At 36.9% G+C, this 20,898-nt stretch overlaps 1 protein-coding gene across 1 annotated transcript; it reads left to right on the top strand.

Annotated features, from left to right (window-relative positions):
- Positions 1–19,744: 19,744 nt before the first annotated feature.
- On the top strand, positions 19,745–20,680 carry LOC128101247 (olfactory receptor 10A7-like). The gene has a single exon (XM_052724195.1). The coding sequence runs from the start codon at positions 19,745–19,747 to the stop codon at positions 20,678–20,680; it is 936 nt and encodes a 311-aa protein (XP_052580155.1).
- The last annotated feature ends 218 nt before the right edge of the window (positions 20,681–20,898 follow it).

The raw sequence follows: 20,898 nt of genomic DNA on the forward strand, positions 1-20,898 counted from the left end.
GGATATAAAGATTTTCACCTTAGAAGACAAAAAAGGAGAATGTTTTCTAATGACTGTTCTGAAAAAAAAATTAGCAAAAGGGTAAATCAGACTATTCCTCCTGGTAATCATGGAAATCTCAGATGCAACACTCTAAGGGTTCATTTAGAAATAATTTTTATTTAGTAACCAAATAAAACTTCTGGAAAATGTTTTTCGTGTGTATGGTCATTAAAAACTAGATAAATAGTTTACACTCAACTCATATTCATATTATTAAATATCAATCTTAATAACCAGATTTATTTCTGTGTAAAATACACAAAGACATGCAATGCAGCATGAGGGCTGTCAGAATCTTACTTCACTACAAATTCAGTGGCCTCATGTGGCTAAATACATAATTACATTTGAGTCTCCTCTGACTTGATTTCTATAGTATTTGACATGGTTGTCTCTACTTTCTGCTGGAAACCAAACTGTTTGTCAGATCACCAGGTTCTCATAGCTGCCTGAGTTGCTTTTTTCCTCCTCTTACTGCATCCTCTTAGTATCATTATGCCAGCTTTTCAATTTTAAAGAGACACATGAGTCAATTCCTGTGCCTCCTCTCCTTCACTTTCCCATCAGTCCTTGGTGAACACATCCTGATGACTTTAAATGCTCAACACATGTGAAGGATTTTTATTGCTATATTTCTTGATTGTGTTTCTTCCATACACTTCCGGTACTTGAGTTCAAATGCATACTTAATATCCTTAATAGGAAGTCATCTGAGAATATGATGAAAAGGGCAATTCTGTACATTGTCTCTTCCCCACTCTCTACACTGAGGAGAGAGGCATCATTTCCCATTGCAGAAATTCATTCAGTCATATTCTCTACTGAGCTCTAGCTTCACACTGCCTCTGATTACTTACCAAAATGTACCCACTATCTAGCCAGTTTTCCACTGCTCTAACATATGCCTCCTCCATGAAGTCACTGTTGTTGTTTTTAACCTGTATTATTTTGGAAGTCTACGTGCAATCGTATACCTTTGTGTTTACCTGAGTTGAGTCAACATGGCATCCAGAGTAGTTATGTGTAAATGTTATTATGGTTCTAAACAGTTTATAATTTTGTTCTAAACACTTGAACTATTCTTCAGCCTATTCTAAGAAATGTTCATAATCCTCACAAAGGTGCTGAGGCCATATGTTTGTTCCTGGCCCCACTACTGCTCTGCTTAGAACCCCACACACTTCTCTCCATTCCTGCCGTTACCCTCTTTTTGCCCTTGAATAGGACGTGTTCAATGCATTCTTAGTTGTCCTTACCTGTTGTTGGAATGCTTGTCCTTCCTATATCTTTAAGAGTCTAACTTTCATAGTTCAGTTTTTAATACATTTTCAAGTGACTTTTTAAGATGTACTGTTCAAGCAGTCCACTGCAATCTATCCCCTGACCCTTCTCCTATCCCTTTCTAATCTGTTCTCACCTGACCACCAACAGTTATTTAATATCAATATCACATTAATTTAATTTTTTTCATCTTCAATATAAAATGTAATATAATGCAACATGTAATGTTTGTATCATGTCGACTTTTACTATGAAATTATGAGTCATTTATTGTAAAACAATTCATACAAAGTAAAAATAGTTTTAACACAAGCTGTAACTACACAAAGATTTTCTGTTTGAAAAAAATACCCTGAAAACTCCTTGATTTAATCTGAATCTTAACATCTTTTGATTCTAATTTGTTTGGCTTCTTAAGATAGTTTTCATTTATAGAAATCATAATTGATCATTTAGAATAATTTGCCCTGAGTCAAGTACAGTATTTCATATGTAGTACTTCCTTTCTTCCTTAGATCACTCATATTCTATGTACTTAAGTATTAAGGACAACATTTTCACAAATTACCAAATTGAGGTTTGCTAAGTAGCTAACATTTATTCAGGAGCAATTTTTTTTCTTGAGACCTGCTACTTAACCAGAAAGCTACTCCTTTTTATCAGGTTATCAGTTGCTAGTGGGCTCTGTGGCTCTCTTAGGCTTGGATATTAACCAGGTAAGTGTTCAATAAGATCTTCTAAGAACTGATCAAATCATCTGCTGGCAGATCCCTATGTATTTCATGTGAAAGATAACTAATAAGACCAGAAAGATTCTACTGTCACCACCTAGGGTAGAACACTTACCTGAAACTCTCACACTCACAACCAACAGCAGACAACAGGATAGATCCAGGCAACTTATTCCTGCTCAGATTCCCTTGTGTAAGATTTCTTTCCTATCTCAGGGGTTCACAGTTTTGAAAGTGTCTGAAAGTCAATTAAGCAAAAGTCTGTTGATTTGCTTGTTCAATGCAAAATAAGAAAATGACTAAAATGATGTTGATTATTATGTATAGGAAACCACTCTTTACAAAACCACTCTAGTTTCAAAAACTCAGAAATACATATTGCAATTACTATTATAGTAAAGTAAATATGTATGGAAGTAGTTACCTTTCTAAAATTAAGACAAGGTAGTGCAATTAGGTTTTGTGCCCAGTGCATTTTCAGTTTAAAATTCATGTTTGTTCTGATAGGATGTATGAGGCTTTGCAGTAGGGTAATAGTTGATTACATAGATAATTTAAAACAACTAATTTTTGTGACAGAGTCTTATGTAGCTTAGGCTCCTTTTGAGCTCATTCTGTAACTAAGGATGGCTGTGAATTTCTGATCTACTTTTCTTCGTCACCCATAATGCTGAAATTACAGAGATGCACCACTTGTTCACTTTTATGGTGTGTTGTTGTGGAACCCAAGATTTTATGAATGTTAGATAAGCATTCTACTAACTGAGCTACATTTCCAGTCCTCAAGGACACTCTATGAAATTTGATAGATCTTTAGCCATATTACTTTAGGGGTGGAAGTTTACTAGTTCTGAGTTTCTATGTAAACAGATTTTGCAACAGTCACACCTATTATTACTTACGAATCACTACTTGAATTTAAAATCATTAGAAAGATGCCTTATTTGGTAATATGACAACATTGGCTAATGTGATTGCTCTCTTTTAGCAACATGACATAGTGAGAGCAATTTATCAATTTTTACATTATCATAATAGACTAAGCATTTTGTAGTGTTGGGTATTTTGCTAAGTACTTTATAAATATAAATCTCAGTGAGCCATAAAGTGATCTTGTAGTATAAATGTGATTATTCTCTTTTTACAAATTAGACTTCTGAAACATAGAAGTAACACTACATGTTTCTGGAGAATAAAAGAAATCAAAGAACTTACCCATCACTGGATTCTTTATGCCACAATACAGACCCATCAGTCAAACTGTTAAAATTGGTCTAATAGTGGCATGATACTTATATAATCAATTGCCCACATTCTGATTGGATCTGAGGCCTGCTCCACAAGAGCAGTTTCATGTCTGGTATTGTATTCTGGTCAAAAGACTGTGGGTAGGGAGATCATAAGGCCAGGGGGAAACTACTATAGTGCTTTGCTAAACATGTTGTCAAACTTCCTTCTTAATATGTATGTCATATCTGTAGATTTGTACTACTCTCAATCTAGATTAGAGAAGTTTTTTTGTTTTTTTGTTTTTGTTTTTTTGCAACGTATAGAGGCTAACGCAGAGACTCATAAGTGGTCAAAGTGCTGAGAATAAGGAATTGTGACTGTTCCCTGTAGTGGGTAGCTGTTCCAAAACGACGCCCTTTCTCCCAAAGGTTTCATATTTCTCAGGGTTATGGATGATGGTTATAGGGTTGGGGGTGGAAGAAAATATTAGACTCAATATTCTCCTTAAGAAAAGGAAAAGTGTCTCAAAAAAAAGAAAAAATTGGAATGGATAGGTATAAGATATTATGATAGATTATTATATATACTAGTAAACAAATTTAGTAAAATAACAGCCTTAGATAATTTGCACTGTTATGGATTCTTATATGTTGATACAAATGTAAACTATTTTTATGTTCCTGTTTAAGATAATTTGTATGTTGATACAAATACAGAACTATATTTATTATAATGTACATATATTTCTACTCTTATTTAAAATATTTGTATATTGATACAAATGTAAATTTATATCTGTCATACTGTATGTATGTTCTAACTCTGTTTAGGATATTTTGATATATTGATATATAATTAAAATTATTGTTATATTGCATATTACACTATACATTCCTACCTCTGTTAAAGATTTTTTGTGTATTGTCACAATTTTGAAGTCATCATCCTTTTACCGTACATTTGCTTACAGACTGCTTACCTTGTTTACATGAAGCCTTAGTCCTTAGGTTATTTTGGTAGATAAGACTTATAGATTTATAGTTACCTATGCTTGTCATCTCTATAGTTATGTTAGTTAGTTTATCCAGATTTACAGATACATAGGTCGGATGGACAGGTAATCTTCAAACACTTCATGGACCTAGAGAATATGGTATTTAAATAACTTAGAATTCTGTTGACATGAGACACAATTGCTCCTGGCAGTATCAATTTGATCCTGAGAAAATGTTGGACTTCTAAGACATTTCCATTTTAAAATTTGTCTTCTTGGCACAAAATGGCCTATTGGGCAAAGAACTGCCCCTGCCTCGACTGCCTACAGTACAAATGCTGTCCTTTCTGGACAAGCGGGACACAAGGAAAAGTGACTTTTGAACTCTGCCAAGACAGGGTAAGATGGTCTTTCAGAATTCCTGCTTCCGAAAATGGTCTGTCAGATACTCTAGGCCTGCAGCCATTTTGAGTGCACCAACAATGCTGAAAAACATTAGGTGACTGTCCAGGCTGCCAGCTGTCTCGGTCTACTCTTGCAAGACTCCCGAAAGTTACTTGCATCCATCTTCCATTTCTCAGGTCATTATATTCCTTCTCAGGTCTTTGATGGGATTGAAGACTAGCAGTTATAGTTATAACTTATACACACACACACACACACACACACACACACACACATATATATATACACATATAATATCTTAGATAAAACTTATTAGTATTAGATTTAGGTTCTTTAGGATAGGACACCTTTTGGAATGATCTTTGTAACATGCCATTTACCTATGCTCCAGACTTCTCTAGATTTTAGTATGTGTCTCTTGTTTGATATTATTTGCATTGGTTGTAGTTCCATCTTATCTAGGTCATTATTCCTTATTACTCCTGGACAATATTTGATAATCATTCCTATTGTATATGGTCTTATATTGGGTTAGGACCTTCTTATTTAGACAAAAGGGGGAGATGTAGTGGGTAGCTGTTCCGGCTTTGATCTGGAAGTTCCAACCCCCATTGAGGCTTCAGTAACTGTCACGCCTACAAGGTGGGGCCAAGAGAGGACCCTGAAGACCTGAGATCCAGATGGGCGGCTCTCTTGGTTCTTGGACCCTGGATGCTAGAGGTAGACCGAGGAGAGTTCTTCAGAGAACACCGCCGGACTGCGCTGAGTCTTTCCCAGAACCCTCAACTTACCTATCCCTTCATTTGTAAGTTATGCCATTAAATAAATCTCCCTTTTAACTACGTGGAGTGACCTTAATAATTTCACCAATAGTTCCCACACTGAAGGGGTAATCTATATCAAACTTCACCCAACCAAAGCTCAGAGAAAAGTTGTTGGAAAGAATATAAGATAATTAAGATGAGGAGGAGTGTAGCTGGAGAATTTCTTTCCAGCTCCCGCCAAGTCCCACCAGTCCTGGAGCCCACTTACAAAATAAACACACAGACTCTTACATTATTTACAAACTGTATGGCCATGGCAGGCTTCTTGCTAACTGTTCTTATATCTTAAATTAATCCATTTCTATAAATCTATCCCTTGCCACGAGGCTCGAGGCTGACCAGCATCTTCACATGCTGCTTGTCCTGGCAGCGGCGGCTGGCAGTGTCTCCCTCTCAGTCCTCCACTTCCCAGAATTTGCCTCTCTCCTTGTCCCGCCTATACTTCCTGCCAGGCCACTGGTCAATCAGTGTTTTATTTATTAACATATTTGCCATACAGAACATCCCACAGCAGAGGAGAGCTGTGAAACATTGTCTTCTGGGTATGGCATGGCCAGTGTACACATCAACTCACAGCAACCATGATTTCCTTCACAAGACTTGCACAAAATCAAAGCAGTTGAAATTTCAGCATGGATGTGGAGGGCTTCTGTGGTCTCATTCCTACCTGGGAAGTTATGGGTAGCTGGTGGCTTCTGAGAAAGAGTCACTTTTCTTTCAGAGTGTGCCTGCTTTTAGGTTGTCCATGCTCCAGTGAATGCCCATACAATTATTTGCACATGGTCAGCACTAATTGTAGTCATGGGACTAAGGAAAATAATAATAATAATAATAATAATAATAATAATAATAATAATAATAATAAAGAGGATTTGAAGTCAGTGAAAGATGGGTTGATCAATACTGGTGGGAGATGGAGGGAAGTAGTAGAGGTGGATAATATTAAAATACATTGTCTATGTGAATGAAATTTTCAAAGAATAAATGAAAATATTTAAAATGATCAAAATTGTAAAAGATACTGTCCTATGCAGACTAATCAATAACAAATGGCACAACTTTATTCATTTTTGGCTAGTAATATCCACTGTATGCTTGTCTATGTACACACACACACACACATATATATATATATAATATATAATATAATATATTATATATGTTTATATCCCTAAAATAATAGAGCTTGAAGGCCCAAATATACAGAAGTGGTGAGGAGAGGGTAATACCATGTGGTGGCTAATCTTGATTGTTAACTTGAGTACATTTGGAAGGAACTGCAACCAACACAGCTGGGTACACCTGTGGAGCATTTTTTTTTTTTTTTTTGGCTCTGTTGTTTGAGATCAGAAGAACCACCCTAAATCTAGGCCACAACTTTTGGTGGCATGCCACATGGGACATTGTGGAAGGGAGCGTTTCCCTTCCATCAGCATCTCCCCACTGTCACTGGGAAGTTCATTTATTCTGACCCATTCCTTCACAGGTGTTAGAACATATTTAGGATTCCAGCTCCTTTAGGACTGAAAACTGGCAGCTCTCTTGGACTATTGAGACATCCAGTATCATGGAGTGAATAACTACTGAATCCTCTGCTTTTCTGTCTGGAGACAGCCATCACTGAACTACTTGGACTAAAGCCTGTAGGCCACTCAAATACAATTATTAGTTACATTCCTTAGGGAACCCTGTCTAATACAGATTGTGGTACCAGGAGTGTTTCTAGGGAAATGGAACAGTAAGTATGAATTTGCTAAGTAGCTTGAGCAGGCTTGGCAATTTGCCAACAACTATAGTTACTGTGGACTCCCTTGGTAGTATGGAGAACACTGTATGCCTACAGTTAGAAAAATCTGATGGGCTTGCTTCATGGAATAAGGAATTTAGGGACTCTGTATATAAAACTCTTGGCAATTTGTGGAAAAATAAGTAAAATCGGAATGCTGGCTGGTTGTTTCTAGAATTTCTGGATAAACTGACTAAGGAAATGAACGAATTTTGGGATATAATAAACAAACCCCTAGAATATCAGTACAGTGTCAAAGAATGAACTCAATGATACAATTGATGGGCACATGAACAATCTAAATCTTCCAAGTGTGGTCTGGGAGATAATCTTTCTAGCAACCATAGAGCTCAAATTTCAGAAAATTAAAATGAAGCTCTTGTAAGATTGGCTGAACTACAGCTAAAATTCAAGTCTCAGACTCAGAGGGTATCAGAGGCTAAAATAAGAGCACTGATTGATAAGGAATGGGATGCTGTAACTTGGGTAGAGATGTGTGAAAAGATCCTTTTTGGATATAACGCGTCTGCCAAAACTTACCAAATGCCTTATCCACCATCATGATATTGCATATAGTATTTCTTCTGACCAAAGAACTCACTTCATGGCCACAGAAGTGTGACAGTGAGCCTATGCTCATGGAATACACTGGTTTTACCATGTCCCCCACAATCCTGATATATCTGGTTCAATACAATGATGGAATGACCTCTTGAAGACAAAATTATAGCATCAATTAGGTGACAGAAGTCTAGAGGGCTAGAGTAGGGTTCTCTACAAGGCAGTATATGCTTTTGAATAAGTACCCAATATATGGTACAACTTATCTCATATCAGGATCCACAGGTCCAGGAATCAAGGGGTAGGAAAGGGAATGGTTACACTCACTACCACCCCTAGTGACCAACTAGGGAAAGTTTTGCTTCCTCTTCTTGTAACCTTGCTGACCTTGAAGTTTTAGTTCTAGACAGGTAACACTCACCAAAACTTGACTTTAAGAGCTCTTTTATCTTGGATTTTCTTCTTCTAATACTGTAAGAAAAAAATTATGCTGTTTGAATCATCAGAACACAGTGCTTTGTAATGCTTTTGAGTGTCCTTGAGGACACCATCATCATCCCCACTTCACAGCTTCAGCAACAGAAGAAGAAACTTGATTGGATAATGAGGCACAAAAGGTGGAATCTGTAATTCAATTTGTGAGACACTGAAATCAAGACCCTGTACAAGATTTTATGCAAAATATTGTTTTCTCTTCTCTCTCTTATCTACTTGTCTTTATTATAGAATTTCAAGAACAAACTGAAAGTCCATATTTTGATATAATAAAGGCTCATGATAAAAGATTGGTGATTCATCAGCTTCCCCTTCAGAATCATTGTCAGGAAAAGGCATAAATAACAGCTGGTACTTGTCGTTCCAGCACTGAACTTAGCTTCTATAGAAAAAGAAGATTGACAATCTAGTGGGAATATCATAGGTAGACATGAAACGGTACTTTAGGTATGTGGACTTTTATTATTCAGGATAAGTTTCATTAGACATGTCTTTGCATTTCTCTCCACAGACTGAGATACACACACACACACACACACACACACACACACACACACACACACACACATATATTTCATTTATAGGCCACAGTATGTTTACATCCAAAATACTTGCACCAAGGCTGAGGATATAGTTCAGTGGTAAATTTTTTACTTTGAATGCATAGGTATTCGAATCAATCCTAAGAACCTCTTTTTTATTGAAAAGAATTTTATACAAAATATTTTGTTCATATTATTTCTCCCCTCCAACATCTCCCAAGTCCTTTCTCTCTCTCTCTCTCTCTCTCTCTCTCTCTCTCTCTCTCTCTCTCTCTCTCTCTCTCTCTCTCTCAAAACTTAAAAAAATTAAAATCAGAACAAACAAACACACCAATAAGACAAAAAATTACCAAACCAAATCAAAATAAAAAGCACACGAACTAACATGAATTCTGTACAAAAACACACAAGTGGACAATGTGCAGAGAATAAGAGACTTTGGAGCAGTCAATGTTTGATGACATGTCTTCATCAAACCCCTCACAGTGGGATCTATGCAAATGAGGAAGCATAAGATTGCAATAGCCAGAGGTGGTGATGACACTAAGAATATAGTGTCTTCAAGACACAGTAGGGCTGATGCACATATGAACTCACAGAGACTATGACAGCATGCATAAGACCTGCACAAGTTCAAACCAGACAAGATCCTAGAATGGAAAAAGGGAAGTAAATGGACACAAAGTCCTGCTCCTTAACCAAGAATCTATTTGTAATTGTTACTGACTATGAAAATGTGTCAGGTTGCTCCTGACCTGACAAACAGTCCTGAACAGGGAGCTGAAGGTTGAGAACAGATAGGAAAAGCAGAGGTGTAGACGTAAAAGAAAAAGACAGAGAGACAGAATAGGTTCAGGAGGGCTCTGAGTCAATAGCACAGCAGCCCCAAGTTTATTTTTCAAAGACTTTTTTTATACCCGAAGCAAGGGGGGGGGGCAAAAGACCTCCCCTTCTCAAGGACACCATGGTTCAAGGAACAAACAAGCATAAACACCTCCTTAAATCTCAAGACATCTGGCAATCATGTCTTTGGCCAAACATCCTGTTATCTAGCCTTAAGGAATAACAACAAACTTGAACTCTTTGACCTTGAGTCAAGAAGGAATTAAGCCATACACTGGAGTCACTACGGGATCCCCACAATTCTCCTTTTTAAATTTATTTTTTAAAGGTCCTCTGTATCTCAGATGACTGTGCCTGTCTTACATTGCCTTTTTTAACCAACCAGTCTTACCTGTCTTTGGTACATGAGTCCAGTCATTCATGCCCTGTCTTAAGATGAAAGATGGTGAAAAGGACTTACCCATCTTTGACTACCAGCCTCTGGAAAATTTCAAGGGAGGGTGCAGAGTTTAATTCTATGCAGCTCTGAATCAACTTTCCATGGAGAGTTCACAAATAGCTTGATAATAACAGGTAAGCAAATAATCCCTAGCAATGCACATGTTCCCATGGTTGCAATACTTCCTAAATAAGGAGTAAAGGATGACTAAGATGGAATGGCCTTTTTAAATTGGTCTGGGAAGTCTACAGCAGTTTTAGCTGCATAAAAATCCAACTTGGCCTTATTTAAATCAGTAATTTCCTGATGCAACCACATCAAATCTAAGGATTCATTAGTATCATGCCAAATTCCTCTCAGATGAGTCCTTTTCTCATTCAGTAACACTTTCGTTGTAAATAGAAGAGGTTACTAGCATTAACAAGTTAACACCATAATTCTACTTAGATTATTAACAATGTACACACAATTGGTTAAATTATAATTCTCATAACTTTGATCCAAATCAAGGAGCAAGAAAATGTTTTTGTGGTGGGAGAAGTATGAGTAGCTCCAGTCCTTGAGTACAAAATACCAGCAGCAAGACCTTTATCCTACTCCTACTCATCAGTACATATACAAATTTAAAATAAAGAGGGTGGTGACTGAGAATATAACTCTCCCTCTTTTTAAAATATTTTTTTTAAAGCTGCATCTTGAGCCTGTGCAGAAAAGCAGACCTCTCTATCCCTACACGGAACAGTTTGTGAGTCACCACAGTTGATCAAAAAGCTAGTTCTGATACCAGTCTTAACATTTTTCACTGAAAGCTCAAAATCAGGACCCAGTTTGCCAGCTGCCCTGAAGTCCTTGTATGCTGCCCATGCCACATTGCAAACCATTCCCATTGTGTTTTTCAGTTTTGTGTTTATCCAAAAATGCACCCATGTTTAGTCAAGAATCTGAGGCAAGGTGCTGGGGAGGTGAGGTCTCATGCGCTGGCCTGCTGCAAGGCCAGCTGCATTGCTTCTGCTGCCGGCCTGCCTGTCCAGGGTCCCGGTGTCCTGCGTCCTGAAGGTTCTCAACTGCCTCATGCCGCATAGGCTCCACACTCTTCTTTGGCAGCTCCAACTCAAGCGGCTGCCCCACTGTTATGAGTCACAGCTCAGCATTGCCTTGGTCCTCTCCATTTAGCACCCCTGTCCCGGAAGAAACCCAGCCATGACTGCTGCACCCCAGCTCCATTACCTGCTCTGCCTGTGGCCCTGCATCTTTCGCTCTCTCATCCGCTGCTCCATGGATGCACATGGGCAGCCCCAAGGCTGCGCTTCACCTTGCTGCTGGGCATCCAGGTTCCATTAGCCTGAGCAGCTCCCACAATGCCACTGTCCAAGGCCTCCTTCAGCTTTACAGCTCCTCAAGGTTGTGAAAAGCAGCTTCCAATCATGCTGATCTGGTTCTCACAAACACCCCGGGTGCCTGCGCTCTCCCTTTCATGGCTTCTTCATGGCAGAAGGCACATGCAGACCTCTGCTACTCAAACTGGTTCTCTTGGCACCCGCTGGGACATCTGTTGCTCTTGCTGCTGCTGCTACTGCTGCTGGTGGTGGCAGCTTCTGAAGCCACTGCTTGTTCTTGGACTGTTAGATTCGAGGTGGGTGCTCGGTTCCAGACTGCTTTCTAGTTCTCCTCCATGTGTCTGCATCCAAGGTCCCAGGCTAAGGAAAACCAAGGGCATACCTGTTCTACCCTAAGTTACTTTCTTTTAAGCCTTCACAAATTCTTATACTTTAAGCCTACATTTCTCAGACCTCATAAAAAACTTTTATGACTTAGTTATATTACAACTTTAGACCTAACTTAGGCCTGCATCCTCAGCATATCTAGATCACTCACTCAGACTCACGCCATCACTCATTCAAACCCACACGACATACCCAGACATTCACACTTTCAAACTGCTTTCTCAGACCTAAAAAAAAGAAAAAGAAAATAACAAACTCAAACCTTACTTGCTGCAGCCCTATCCTTAGCTCCTCTGGCTTTTAAAACATCTTTAAACAGCTTTCTACTATTACCCTGCTCTATATATACAATTTATTCCCGAGTTAATCACTGTACTTCTACATTGGTATCTGAGCACTCAATTCAACTTTCGGTGTCCTTCACCGGATTCCCTGTCTTCAGATCCACTGTCCAGATGCCACATGTCAGATCTCACCCTATATGTCAAACAGTCCTGAATAGGGGAGTGAGGACTGAGAAAAAACAGATAGGAAAAACAGAGATGTAGACATAAAAGAAAAAGACAGAGACACAGGATAGCTTCAGGAGGGCTCTGAATCAGTATCACAGTCGCCCTGAGTTTGTTTCTCACAGCCCTTTTATACCCAAAGCAAAGGGGGGCAAAAGATCTCCCCCTCTCAAGGACACCATGGTTCAAGGCATAAACACCTCCTTAATTATCAAGACATCTGGCAACCACGATTTCGGCCAAACATCCTATTATCTGGCCTTAAGGAATAAAGACAAGCTTGAAGTCTTTGACCTTTAGTCAAGCCACAAGCTGGAGTCACTGTGGGGGTCCCACAAAAATGAAACTAATTTTTCTCCAATGGAGTATATTATCATCTACATTCCATGGCAAGCTTCATGCCTTGTATTGGTCAATATAACAGAGATTCCATCCTTTTGTAAACTTTTTGTGTGTTTTATTGTGTTTTTGTTTGTAAGTTAGTTTATTTTGACTTAGATTTTTGAGAGAGAATGAGAGAGTGAGAGTGAGAGCAAGAGAGTAAAAGAACACGATGTTGGTGGGAGAGGGTAGGAAGGATCACAGAGGGTTTGTGGGAGGGGGAGGATATGATCAAAATACATTGCATGAAGCATTTTTTAAATAATTAAAAGACAGCAAGTTAGATATGGAGATGGCTCATTTGGTAAAGCCCTTGCCTTCTAAACAATAGGGCCTGAAATCAATCCCCAGAACCCATGTGAAAAAGTTGGACTGGTGGAACATTGTTGTAATCTCACTTGGGACTATGTAGATACATGGATTCCTGGGGTTTGATGAGCAGCCAGTATAACTATTTGATGAATTCAAGTCCAGTGAGAGACCCTGTCTCACAAAAACCCATGTTAGACTGTGCTATGTGAGGAATGACAGCTTAAGTTCTCCTTTGTAACTCAGATTAGGCCCAACTCAAAATCCTTTTGCTTTTACCAGGTAAGTATCAGTATTGATAGTATGTATGTATCATCAGGTCCAACTCTTGACCATAATTTTTCGAAATACAATGTGCTCATAGAATTAGGTTCTGCCCAAAAGCTATTGCCTTTCTTGTTCAATAGATATTAAAAACCTTATCTGCTATCTTAGTGGTCACTATGATGAGAAGGAGGTTAGATTGGATATAGGATCTTTACGTTTATATCTTGGGTTTCTATAGTTTCTCTCTCTGATAACTTTCTGCTGGAATACTTTTTATTGCCTCATTAGTTGAACAAGAATAATTGCAACTGCTAATTAAAACTACTGTAAAAGTTATAGGATATGGTGTTGTAAATTCCCTTATTAAAGAATGCAACACTCGGAAATTACTAAATAAATTAATGACCTTCTAATAGAAAGAACATTAGTATCATAGAACATATTGCTGATTCTATAGCTGTATAATATTCAAATTTGGTAAGACAAGGTTTCCTCTTCTTCAGGTAGTCCAGCTAATTTAGATGCAAATGGAGTCTAATACACTTTCAATTTATTCACACAGTAGAAATGCAATTATTTTCATTTCTATGCACAGAAATTCTACATTTATTTCTTACTGCACAGCAGCTGAACAGTGTCATAGACTTCTTAAAATTAATCTTCGCTTTGATATGTGAGGATGCCTTTATTTTAGGTATTGCTGTTCCTGTGTATGCACTCACTTAATTTTAAATTAATCTTAGGGCCATTGTATAAAATGATAGGTTTTTCTTTTGACAATTTCATTAGTTTATATAATACACAATCACCTGTTTCCTGATTCTTGGAGAACCTATTTCATGGATTTAGATTAGTTCAAGGCTGTGTAAAGTCTCTCTGACATTGATACATTATTGAATTTCTAAATTTAAACTAAATTACAAAAAAAAAAAAAAAATCAAAAGTAACCCTGATGTCCTAGAATCTTGTCCTAGAACCACAGGGATTGAAGGGTTAATGATCATCTTTTTGACAATGGAAAAATTTATGCAAATTATGTGCACAAATATCTAGTAGAAGGACAATAACCAAACACATCAGCCAGGATTTCCTCAGTTCAAATAATTAAATTTTAATTATTGGGCTGGGACATTTTCCCTTAAGAATTTAAAATTCAGTTGTCTAACATGATAAAGAACTCAGATGATTTAGAAATTTCATTATGTTTACACTAACTTTTTCTTTCATTATATAAAAAGGCTGAACTGCATTCTGGTAATATTATCATTACAAAATCATTTCTGTGAAGTTGTGCTTACCTGTACGTGAATTTCACCAGCATTGTACCTTAAAGCCTTTTGTCTGCATTTATACATGAAGAGGGCAGGTACAACATAGATTATTTCCATGCATTTCTTATGAATTGGAGCACATTTTATCTACAGCTTTAATTGTAGTAGATTTTGAGGTATAAAATTAATAATTATAATAAGTAATTTGGGTGATTTTTAGAAATAAAATATAGATTATTATGTGTGTTTAGGTAATCTAAAGAAATTTCATAGTCTCTCTGATCAGATGAAATTTATGTATTTACAACTGTAATAAAGATCATAGTAGGCAGAAATAATGTCATATTTTCATTTTCAGTAAAGAAAAGATCTGTTATGGGTGAAGTTATGTACTTTCTTTTATTCAACATCAAGAGTTATTCAAATGTTTATGATATTTCATAGACATATTTGTTGATTTAAGCTCTTCCACATTTTCCTCTTTCCTTTACACACTTTAAAATTCATTCAAGATGGTTCATGAAGTCAATTCCTGACAAATGGTAATCTAACATCCATATCTAACTTTTAAGCAATACTAATGCTGTATCCTTATTTGTTCAAATGGTAATTATTTTTCCAGCATAATTTTCATATCAGTGATAAATTCATTAGAAAGTTGGTTTTAAAGTAGATTGATTAGCTTTTCTTACACTCATAAATGTTTTCTAAGGTAATCTCTACTATTTCTTATTCCTTAAACTACTTTGCTTCTTCTATTTTATTTCTAACAAAATAAATTTTAGTTTTGAGGAACTAATGACCCATGAAAAGAAAGCATACATTTTGACAGCAAGGCTTATATGAGCCAAAGTAGGCTATAAATGCCTTTACAGTAACATGTTGAACATTAATAGTATGATTATATTGAGTTCAGATTTTAGTAATCTGCATGTAGTAGTGTGTGCCTATAATTACACCATTTGAGAGCTAGAGAGATGAGGATCAGGGGCTCGAGGCCAACTTCAGCTAGATATGATGCTTAAGGATACGCCGATTCACATGAGATTCTGTCTTTAAACAAATAATCATAAAAGAACAACTATTTGTAGCAAATTGAGTCAACTTGGAGTCTATAAAATATTATTTGCTGTGATTTGTAAAATTCTCTGTTAAATGCTGTGCTAAACTTCTGTACATATTCTGCAACAATACTACATCATCTCATAATATTTAATTAATTAATACTAACATAACTCTTATTTATCATAGGACAAGAATAAATTCAGCCTGCCCAAATGATGTGGTACTGTGTATTGGGCTCATCATTCATAGTCTTATTTTCTTTTCCAGAATTTTCTCTTTTAATCCCTACAATATATTGTTTTGAAAAATTATCCCTGGAAAGAAGTAGTTACAAAAAAAAAAAAAAAATCAAAAGTAACCCTGATGTCCACCAAATCTAACAATCAAATATAAGTGATAAACAACTTGATTACATCAGAAAACATATTGAGTTCATATGTATTTGAAGTTCATAGGTAATCTTCACATATATTTGAACATTAGATTTTGTTATTGAACTTATGATGGAGCATAAGACTTTTCTAGTTTATTGTAAAGATATTCAGACTTTTTGTTACCTGTTCTTAACTTTGTAGTGCATAAATGCAGAATGGTTTGTGTGTATATAATGCCAATGGACCTTACTTGGGGAAAACGGTAGTTTAGCCACACATTCTGATCTCTAAACATCATGCCACCTCAACTGCTTCTTAACTGAATTAAAGAGTTATTGAGCATTAAGCAAAATTATCACTGGTAAGTAATTCTTTTTCTTGAGTACATATTTTACTAAATCTTGGCTATCATGAAAATAGGTTTACTCTTCATCTAGGATGAAGACAAATACAGGAAAAAGCAAGGATTTATTGGAGTTTTGCAGCATTTAATAGTGCTTATTATAAGCCATGGGCTGGAGGAATATAAGCAAACATGAACAGGCTCTTAGAAACAAAAGACTTGGTTATTGCAAGAAGGAAATCATGCCTACTGTATAAACAGTTTTCAAAGCAGGTATGTTGGGAAAAGACATTGGATAATGGTGGCCACTGCCCTGTGAAGCAAATGGAGGTCATATAGTTAATGAGGTATTGATAATGATGTCTATATGAAATCTACAAGGAGTTATGCAAACTCTCCTGAAACTTCATCCTCATTTTTATGAATTTGCTCCATACTTTGGATTTTATTCTTATTTCTAAATGTACTTCCCCCTTTCCTTTGTGAAAGAGACACAACTGTGTGTTCAGATAGGAAGAGAGTTGATTTATATTCACAATAGCTCTGCAATTGCATAGTTTCTAGATGTTTGTAGCAGTTGAAGACATTAAGTGACTAAAGACGCTCTTGGAGCAAATGTGCACAAGAAAGAATTAAGGGATTATCCTATTATTTGACACTTTGAAATATAGAGTGTTTAGAAGTTTACTCAAAATATTATGTCCTTTACTTTTACCCAATTTTTTGTACACACATATTGACATATATGCAACTATAAATTTGATATGATTTTATTAGTATAAATTCACATTGGTGTGCCTATGCCTATACATGTGTATGGGCTTCCAATAAATATTCTGTATTTATCCCAAAAAATTCAGATTATTAATAAATTGCAAAATCATATAATTGCAAATCATTTAAGTGTTTCATGTATCAAAGACTTAGTCTTCCTTTATGATGGCCAATAGTTCATTTTCTGTGCATATAAGAGTTCTTTAATATGGATCATGTGACAATGATTTCATAATGAGTTTTCATGCATTGAAAACATGATCAATGCCTGCTTTTGTTTTATGTTTGCACTCATTATCTCATTTGTTTTATACGTTATATATCAGATATTTGAAATAGATGATGATGTGGAATGGTCTATATGTCAAATGTGTTGCTGATTGGTCAATGAATAAATCACTGATTGGCAGTGGCCAGGCAGGAAGTATAGGCGGGACAAGGAGGAGAATAGAGCTGGGAAGTGGAAGGCTGAGTCAGAGAGACACTGCCAGCCGCCATCAGGACAAGGAAGATGTAAAGTACCGGTAAGCCACAAGCCACGTGGCAAGGTATAGATTGATAGAAATGGATTAATTTAAGCTGTAAGAACAGTTAGCAAGAAGCCTGCCACGGCCATACAGTTTGTAACCAATATAAGTCTCTGTGTTTACTTGATCGGGTTTGAGCGGCTTGGGACTGGCGGGTGAGAGAGATTTGTCCTGACTGTGGGCCAGGCAGGAAAACTCCAGCAACAAGATGATATCTTTGTTTTGTTCTACAGATGAGCTCAACAAGGTACAGACTGATAATATGAATGTGCAAGGCCTATCAACCAGAGAGTAAAGGAGCCAGGCACATGGGAAAGGCTTTTGTAAAGCAAACCCTCTAGAGTTCTGCACCCCTAGACATCCACTCTCCTGACTGTGTATAATCATGCTCTTATACGTAGAGAAATCTGATCTACTGGAGAAACCATAGATACCATCTGTTGCCATTATAGTCACTTCTAACAACCACACTAACGTTTCTTGTTTGTAATATAAAGTCTAAGTGCTTTTTGGAGGATCTGCAAAGGAACTTGGAAGCCTCCCCCTGCTCTTCTCTTCCTCTGTTGCTTAAGAGGAAAAGAAACCTGCAACTTAGCACTTTCTAAGTCCATCGTTAATTTAGTTTCTGGACTTCACAGTCTAGATATCTTAAAATCATTTCAAATCACGATTTTACCTGAAAACCTTTACTTAAACACAAGTATTTAAAATACCTCTAAAGAAAACTGCATGCAAAAGGGTATTTTGCAAGCTGTGGTCGTTTCATGACCTGTAAATACATTTTTTGTGAAGAAGCTTCTTAAGCATATGTTCCACTTCCTCAGGCACCATAAGACTTCATTCTTTATATATTCCCATGGACAACACAATCATTTAGAGAATCAAGAGTATTTATTATATCTACTAGTGTGCGGACATCTGATGCAAAGTATCAAAATAATATCAAAAGGAAGAAATGAACAAGAAGATGAGAAAATGAAAACAGAATGGACAAATGGATGGGTGAATGGTTAGCAGATACTCCTCAGCAATGTGTCTGTGCTCAAGATTTTTTGCTATCTCATGTATTTTTAGGTTATTTCTCTTAAATGGGCTGGAATGAGGTGAGCCAAATATAACACTATGTATATTCTCGAGGCAAATAGGAAGAGCCTAAGGAGCTCTCTGTAAAAAGTCCTACTAACTTTAACATGTTCAGATCCTTTTCAGTAAAGTTATTCATTTCCACTGGTTATAATTATAGATGTGAATTCCAGGTAAATATAGCACCATCATAATTTGTTGGTACTACTAGAATTAGATATTTTTTGTATTCTTCTTATTGCTACACAAAATTATTCAGACATTATTTTCTTTAATCTTTAAAATTCTCACAAATGATTTATTATTATTATTGTTTATTATTATTATTATTATTATTATTATTATTTAAATGTAATAAGACCATTCTCTATCACACAGTATGAACATAGGGAAATGAGAACCAGTTATTAGTGTGCCTTATGCCTACTTCAACTGGTTTTCAGCCTTTGTTCTTCTCTGTGTCAGGGTGGCTATGCAGTGTAAGACACAGCAGGGAACTATGAGGTGGCATATGTTGCCACCATGGTTTTACTTACTGATCAGTAGGTCATGCACAGAGCAGTAGTATTCATTACTGTCTCTATGAATGCTATTCCCTCCTGCCCTCCTGAATTGTATGTCTTTGAAGTAGGTGATTTATGACAAAAGATTCGGAGAAAGAATAGAGCACAAGGTAATTTTTGGCTGGTAAAATGAAATTCTCTTTGAGAAATGGCAATAATTCTGATTAATTAAATTGAACTATGAATTAGCATTGTGATGTCATCTGAAAACCCTCTCAAGAAGCTGAAGGCAGCTTTCCAATTGCACTAAGGTTCAGAATACTAAAATCAAACACTAAGATCTTTAACTATTTTCTTAAATCTCTGGTCAAAAATATACTGCCCAATTGGAAACTTGGTCTTCAGGGGAGTGCCTGATTCTGTTAAAGGTGGCCTGAAAAGATGGGTCATATGAAAACAAACTTCACAGTGACTGAGTTTGTGTTTCTGGGGCTTTCATCTGATCCCAAGGTACAGCTCGTTCTCTTTTTTGTATTCCTGCTTTTCTATATATTGTCAGTGGTAGGCAATATCATCATCATCACTATTATCCAGATAGAACCTCGCCTGCAGACTCCCATGTACTTCTTCCTCACTAACTTGTCCTTTCTGGACATCTGTTATACATCCACCAATGTCCCACAGATGCTTTCCAACATGGTGGGGAGTAAAAAGACCATCCCTTTTGCCAGCTGTGCTACCCAGATGTACTTCTCACTCTCCTTTGGAATGATTGAATGTGTTCTTCTTGGTGTCATGGCTTATGACAGATATGTAGCCATATGTCACCCTCTTCATTATACTATTATTATGGATCAAAACACCTGTGTCCAACTGGCAGCCATTTCTTGGTCCAGTAGCTTCCTGAGTTCTATGGTCATCAATGTTCTCACCTTGAGCTTGCCCTACTGTGGACCAAATGTCCTGAATCACTTTTTCTGTGAGGTTCCTTCAGTTCTGAGGCTGGCTTGCACTGACACCTCACTCACTGAGATGGTGGTTTTTGTGTTCAGTATAATCATTGTGTTCATCCCTTTCCTTCTTATTATTGTTTCCTATGCCCGAATCCTTCTTTCTGTTCTCAGGATGCGATCAGCCTCTGGGAGGCACAAGGCTCTGTCCACCTGTGCCTCCCATCTGACAGTTGTGACCTTATTCTATGGAACTGCCATCTTTATGTACATGAGACCCCAGTCGAAGTCCTCCAGGGCTGGTGGTAAGGTTATTGCAGTATTCTACACTGTAGTGACACCTATGCTCAACCCATTAATATACAGCCTAAGGAACCAGGATGTGAAAGGGTCTCTGAGGAGAGCAGTCACAAAAAAGAAAACGTAAAAGGGCCCAAAAGCTCAGCTGTTAATCTAAAATAATTACCAGCTAAGTCTGAAGAGAGAGAGAATGAAACATACTTAGATCATCAGCTGTTTCATGGTCTTTCATAAAGAAACACATAAATCTATCTGCAGAAATAGGAAAAAATATTCTAAGTACACAGTAGGGCTTTAATGTGTCAAAACATTTGCCTTTATTTCATGAATGCATTTTGTTACTCA

The sequence above is a fragment of the Peromyscus californicus genome, unplaced genomic scaffold (genome assembly GCF_007827085.1).
Source record: "Peromyscus californicus insignis strain IS unplaced genomic scaffold, ASM782708v3 Scaffold_7__1_contigs__length_154581171, whole genome shotgun sequence".
Lineage (NCBI taxonomy): Eukaryota > Metazoa > Chordata > Mammalia > Rodentia > Cricetidae > Peromyscus > Peromyscus californicus.

Coding starts and splice junctions, on each gene's coding strand:
- LOC128101247 (XM_052724195.1), top strand. CDS start 19,745: ATGGGTCATATGAAAACAAACTTCACAGTGACTGAGTTTGTGTTTCTG.